Here is a 6981-nt window from a genome sequence, read left to right as displayed (position 1 = left end):
TTTCATACCATAAAAATTATGTCTAAGACATTTTGTCGAAAAATGAATAGTTTCGGAAATAATTGTTTGCTTCCATACTTTTTCCCCACCCTGTATATGAGTTTATATTTTGATATATTAATCAAGGCAATTATTAATTTAAAATAATATCCAACGTATATTCTAAATAAGATTCAGATTTTGCATTTAAATGAAAACATTTATTTTATTAAAATATTTATTTAGTAGCCATTTTCTGGAAGTACAGTAGTCTGTACAGTAGTCTGAAACGAGAAGGAAGAAAAGTATATACCTAAATTGTAGTATCCCCCTGTAATTAAATCTCAATCGTTACTCAATCAATCTATGCACTCGCACACTCGTTTCATTACAACGAGACATCCTGCTTTCGACTTTCCATAAAGTACTGATTGCAAGTCCCGTTTGTACCACTCCCATAGAGCACGATCGAAAAGACAAAGTAAAACTCCGTGCGGAAGGTCAGACAAAAAACAAATTTTCACGCGCCAGGGAATGGATAATGAACGGTTGCATCCGCGCGAAAGTGCACTTTGCAGAAGTGACTAACCGCAATAACTGCTGCTTCAGTTAGAGAGTCGGTCAGGAAAGCTTTTTATGTACGCAAAATGGAACAGCTTTTCTAAGATAGTTCTGCTCGTTGTAGTATCCGATAGTTTTGATTCGCTTTAAAATACGAAATCGTAGTGGCTCTTCTCTTCGGAGTAAAACTTCGAACAAAACAATATATAAATTATCAAATGCGATCCAGATAATAAAGAAATCTGCCCTAGAATTTAACTTAATAACTCCATTTAAAAAAATAAAAATTTTTCTAAAAATTTATTCTAAAAATATAAAAATATTTTAAAAATAATATTTTCATTGAAAATTTATGTATATATATTAAAAAAATAAAATAAAAAGAAACAAAGGGCTAATGAGAGTACAATCGCGGTAATTATTGCGATGATTGAATTTATTACATATTACTATAATTCAGACGTTTTGGCCTTCATTCGAGCCATCCTCAGTGTATCTGACCAAACAATAAATGTTGATATCTACGACTAAAGTAATTGTTCATGGCTGTACGAAATACATCTTTGATCGTTGCCACTAGTTTAGCCAATCTTATGTCACGAATTGGTGTGTATGGAATGAATGGTCACTCGTTTAGCCGTAGATGTCAACATTTATTGTTTGGTCAGATACACTGAGGCTCGAATGAAGGCCGAAACGTCTGAATTATAGTAATATGTAATAAATTCAATCATCGCAATAATTACCGCGATTGTACTCTCATTAGCCCTTTGTTTCTTTTTATGACATTTTCGAGAGTTATTGTTGTTCAATTTATATTTAAAAAAAAATGTTTTTCTTTTGTTAAGTTTTTCGTGCTGTAGTATACATTTTTTTTATTTAATACATTTAATTTTATTAATAATATTATTTTACTTCCGATTGAGTGGAAGTTAATTCTAATTCTAATTTATGCGTGTTATATCGATACATAAAGTTCGCAGAAATATTGATTAAGATCGTAGTAGAATGACGGAAAACAAGAAAATATCAAGATCATGATAATTTGTATAAGCGATTAAAAGATAAAGCATCAGGTGGAGTTCACGTGATTAGGATCAGTAATTATACATATACTCGTATGCGTTCACTCTATTAATTTTCTCAGCTCAATTGACATTGACTTTGCTATTTAATGTCAATCTTTTAATTCTTATCACTGTAAAAAAAATATGTTTTATTCTTGTCCCCATTTTTTAAACACTTAAAGATGCTTTAGTTTTGACTATTGAAAAAGTTTAAGACTAAAGCATCTTTAAATGTTTAAAAAATCAAGACAAAAATAAAACATTTTAATATATCTTAAAATTAGACACTTCTTTTTTTTAAGTGTAGCACTGCATAAATTATAATAATTATCATAAATTAAAATGAGGCATAAATTTGTCATTTTCATTCATGTATTCTGATTACCATATATATTTTCATATTATTTACATAAATAAGACTTTTAAAGTTTTGCAGTCTGTTTTTTTCCGAATGACACTAAACGGAAAGTAAAAAATGCGCAATCGCGATTCCCATCTGTGCAGAAGAAAATTAATGAAATTATTCATATTATCAGTCGAATTGTCAGAACTCATAGTTTCCACAACGACAGCTGCTTATTATTCGAAGTATACGCAGTATACAGCGAAAGAATTAATCATCATCGTGGAAAAGAGCCAACATTGAGATGAATATCGATTTAACAGTGCTTTTTCTAAAGATTGGATATATTAAATGGAACGTGACCTCAAAACCTATAGTTTCTCCTAAAACAGATTTATACTTGCTGTCACTCGTTGTATGAAAATTGATAACATGTGTAACACAGTCTTTTCAAGGTAGACTTTCGGACCGATTTATAATCGAATCGAGAACACCAAAAACAATGAAAGAGTGATATCAAATTGATTTTAAACGTCAATGACAATTACAAATAATACAAATAGCATCAAATATATTAAAAGAAATATAAAATATATATCTATAAATTATCTAAATTGTATCGTTCCTCTTCCGTTCAGTAACTATAATTTGTTTTACTTTCGTCATCTCTCGCACCGGCGAGAAAACATAGTTACTATTTTTTTCTGACATGATGAAATAAAATCAATATTTGTTCAAACCAATATTACACGAAATTACATTACGTCAGCCTACATTATGTCTTGATTTGAAACGTTCTAAACTTTCTTGTTAATGTCGAAATAAACGATTTGTGGTAATCCATTATCTTTAATGATTTACGAGGTCGCTCAAAAATTGAAATTGTTCCGTCAAAAGTAATTAATACAGCTAACTGAACGTTTCTCATTCTTTTACAGCACTTAATGTCCGGATGGCTGTTGGACTACAGCTATAAATGTCAACCGGTCGATTACTCCCACAATCCATCCGCTTTGAGGATGGCGAACCTCTGTTGGTGGTACTTCATCAGCAAGTTCACGGAATTCGCTGACACGGTACGCTTCATTTTCATAAATTCGCATACGTGTTACTAACAATAGTCTCTACAGGACTTACAAATTGATCAATTTGAAATTTCATTAAATTTTAAAAATTAATATAAACAAATACATTATATTTATAACTATTGTAAATTAAATTTGTGGGTGTATTAAATTCGTGAAAACAAATAAATAGAATGTAATGAAAATAAAAATGTCTTTCGATTCTTTTCGAAGCTACCGAAACAACAAAGCATAAAATTATGCTATCGAAATGCATTATCTTTTTATAGAACGCATATATATCGAGATACATGAAACTTTCTCTTATATTCTATTTAAAAAAAAAACCAAAAATAATTAATCCTCTGTATTTATGACATTTGTATTTTTATTTAGATTCTTTCTTGATTTAAAAAACGAAAGTTATTGCAAATATCTACCTCAGGTTTGGAAATAAAACGGAATTATGCCATCAATATACCGAGTTACCTCTATGCAAAGTAATCAAAACCAGTTTCAGCCACGCGAGATGCAAAAAATTCTGTTAGACCAAATATAATTCGAATAAAAGGGCGAAAAATGTTCTATTATCCGCATACACTTTCGATTCTTAATTCGCGCAAACTTACTTTTCTCTCGAAAATTGCGCGCAGTCAACCAAGAAAAACGTATTGCGTTATCTCTTGTTTGTCGTACCGGGATCTGGTGAACGCTCTGCATTTTCAATGAATGTATATACGCATAAACAGACCGAAAGGAGGAGAAAGAGAGAAGTGGAAAACTATTCCCCGCTAGCTATTCCGCGAGAATCGCATAATTATGTACGAACGCTCGTGTATCCCTTCTCGCGGCGCAATAACCCTTAAGCAATCATTCCCATTAGCGCAAGTGAGCAAGAGCGGTGCCGAATCGCTGTCGAGCACGCAATACCAACGGATTAAAGGAGCAGATAAGATTTAATCGACCGATCGCCACTCATTTATTAGGTATTCTGACCCGACAATTCGTAAAGCGGGTGTTTAGCTTTGCCAGCAAAGCGAAAAAGAGAGATATAAAGAGAGAAAGCGCTTAAACAGATTTTCGACACCGCGTGTACGAAATTCAACCGAATGCAGGAATCATCGCGAAACGGGCTTTTTCGTCATTCGTTGCTCAATCTCGACGCCGTTGTATATTTCCACTATCGCGTTCTATCGTGCCTGGATGACGAAAATCATCGCGTTTCCGTTAATATATAAACGTAGATATTTTCCACGAGATACAACTCTAATGCGAGCCTCGCATTACCGGCAATTAACACTACAATAAAATATCACTTACTCTTTCCTTTCAAAATAAACGGTCGATAAGATTATTCTATTATTTCTTTTATTTTAAAGCTTAATTCGAAGATATTAATAAATATACTGAAACAAATAAATAAATTATTTAAAATTAAGTAACGATAAATTATTTTTAATGGGTTAAACCCCATTAATATATACCTAATAAGCGATAAAGTTCGAAAGCTTTAACGCCTTTGGTTGAGTCAAAAATTAAGTAGGAATAAATTTGAATTAAAAATTAAAGAGAAGTAAATTTCTTAGTAAAAAGTACTTCTTAATTCTATTTTCTTAATTCTAACTTCGGAATAACTTATGTGCTTATTAATTAGCATTACTTTCAATTTATTTGAGGTCACTATAGAGGAAGCGGACGCGATACTAAATCATAGGTCAATGAATCTAAATCCAAGCTAAGTAACAGGAAATTACAAGAGCTCGCAAAATTTCCTAATGACATTATTTGTCGAAATTTCAGATATTCTTCGTATTGCGCAAGAAGGACAGTCAGGTGACATTCCTCCATTTGTATCACCATTCTCTAACACCCCTCGAAACGTGGATCTGCGTGAAATTTATTGCAGGTGGTCATGGCACCCTGGGCAATCTCATAAACAACGCAGTACACGTAGTCATGTACGCATATTACATGTTAGCGGCCATGGGCCCGGAATTTCAAAAGTACTTATGGTGGAAAAAGCATCTAACTACTGTACAGTTGGTAAGTAGTCAATCGAGTCGCATCTCTTCTGAAATTAATACAAATCACTCATCTATCCTTTCAAGAAATTGAATTAATAATTAAGGAGAATTAAAATTAAAAAGCAAATAAAAATCCACAATTTTTATAGTGTATTTAAATCAAATCCAAAAATACTTCTTCTTAAACTAATATGAATAAACTTGAATTACTATTCATATGACGTTTAAAAAGTTTGAACTAAAAATTAAAGAGAAATAGAATTAAAACCAAAATAATATGTGCAATTACACTTAAATTAAATCCAAAAATATCTCTTTTTAAACTAATACGAATAAACTTAAACTATTATTTATATGTCGTTCCAATTGGATTTGAATTAAGAATTAAGGAGAACTAGAGTTAAAACACACAAACAATATGCGCAATTTTTAAACGGTGCATTTAGATTGAATTCAAAAAATATAATAGAAGAATAACCGGAATCTTTTCTAACACATATAATTACACAATTTTAAGGACGATTTAACGTAGAAAATCATAGAGATAAATGTTTGCTCCGAATTATATAGATCAATTTAAGATGAATTATATGTTTGACGTAAAGGAATCTAGAAAAAATGACTATCTTTTAGAAAAGGAATTCTTTTCTCGTTACATAGCGTATAATTTAAGCCGGTCAGATGTTTGTCGGTTCGTACACACTCCGATTGTACGCAATAATACCAAGCAAGTGTAACGCAAAAGTGCAACACGTGATCCAATGTTCCGAATTACGAATGTGCGATAGTAGTGCGAGCGATTTTTTTTTTCGTATCGGATCAAAACCGATTCGCGATACCTTCTTCTTGCACAACACGTCGGGTTTCGCGTCATGCCGATAATAACCCACGTCGTTGAAAGTGAATGGATAGGCACTACTGACCCATTGAGTGTGCTTTAAAGATTTAAAGGGTGCACATCGGCAATACGTGAACTATGCTAATCGTCCGTCGAGGCGCGTAGTGTGTTTGCTTTCCTCCTACGAATCTATTTTTCGACGCGCAATGTACGCCACCGTTCCAACAACAGGTTTTTCAGATGAGAATCAGGCACTAAATACTAATTACAGTGACGCAATGGAATTTATAACATGTTAGAACAGTATAATTATTGGGGAAACTGAAGATAGAAAATTTCGATAATTAAAGATAGATTCACTCATCATACTGAAGTTTACGGAATGTATTTCGTTGCTAGTTTTTCTTACGTGCAAAGAAAAATACTTTTACAGTTTAAGATCAAAAATAGGTCTCGCCGCGGGTTTCTCGCAGCGATAACCATAATGACTTTAAATCAATTGCGCGCTTTAAATTAATGGGAAAAACTGCGATGATTAATGCTTCGTACTTTGTCTACGAAGTATTTCACGAAACTTGTAATGAAATACATTGCGTAGGCTTGAAACGAATTACGCGAAGATAATACACACGTTTCATATTTGTAGCTTCTAAACTATTTACTCTTAAGTAAAAAGTGTTGCATCCTACTTGAAAAAAAATAAGATTACCAAAATTATCTCATAGGCTATTAAAATAAATAAAAAAATTTTAATATGTAAATCATTTACGGTCTAATTACAAAAATTTACGGTACAATGATTTAAAAAATATATTTTTATTATTTACACCGCTTAAACCATTTCAGAAAGTATTTTTTTTTAATTTCTGTATTTATTTAAATAGGCATTCAATATTTAGTTAGAAGATTTCTTTTAAACTCTAAGCTTGTATGTTATAATCCATACACACACATAAGTTAATAATTAAAATTTAATTAATTTTATCAATTATTTAATTTATTTTATCAATTAATAGAATTCTTTATTATGAGACGAAATTGAAACAAAATATTTTGCAAAATGCAAACTCGAGGACTACGCATAAATGAATAACCAAAAACCATC

The 6981-nt window shown here is 31.6% G+C and overlaps 2 protein-coding genes across 2 annotated transcripts in view; one reads left to right on the top strand and one right to left on the bottom strand.

Moving 5' to 3' along the window:
* LOC108758419 (elongation of very long chain fatty acids protein AAEL008004) overlaps window positions 1-6981 on the top strand; it is a 32183-nt gene that overhangs the window by 21137 nt on the left and 4065 nt on the right. The window contains exons 3-4 of the mRNA XM_018503395.1: window positions 2889-3026; window positions 4815-5057. Of these exons, the coding sequence (XP_018358897.1) occupies window positions 2889-3026; window positions 4815-5057 (381 nt within the window). The remainder of the gene's footprint in view (window positions 1-2888; window positions 3027-4814; window positions 5058-6981) is intronic.
* sit (stuck in traffic) overlaps window positions 1-6981 on the bottom strand; it is a 74806-nt gene that overhangs the window by 64977 nt on the left and 2848 nt on the right. The window lies entirely within an intron of this gene.

The sequence above is a fragment of the Trachymyrmex cornetzi genome, unplaced genomic scaffold (genome assembly GCF_001594075.2).
Source record: "Trachymyrmex cornetzi isolate Tcor2-1 unplaced genomic scaffold, Tcor1.1 scaffold156, whole genome shotgun sequence".
NCBI classification, from domain to species: domain Eukaryota; kingdom Metazoa; phylum Arthropoda; class Insecta; order Hymenoptera; family Formicidae; genus Trachymyrmex; species Trachymyrmex cornetzi.
Note: the sequence above shows the minus strand (reverse complement) of the source record. Positions and strands in the feature narration are given on the sequence as shown.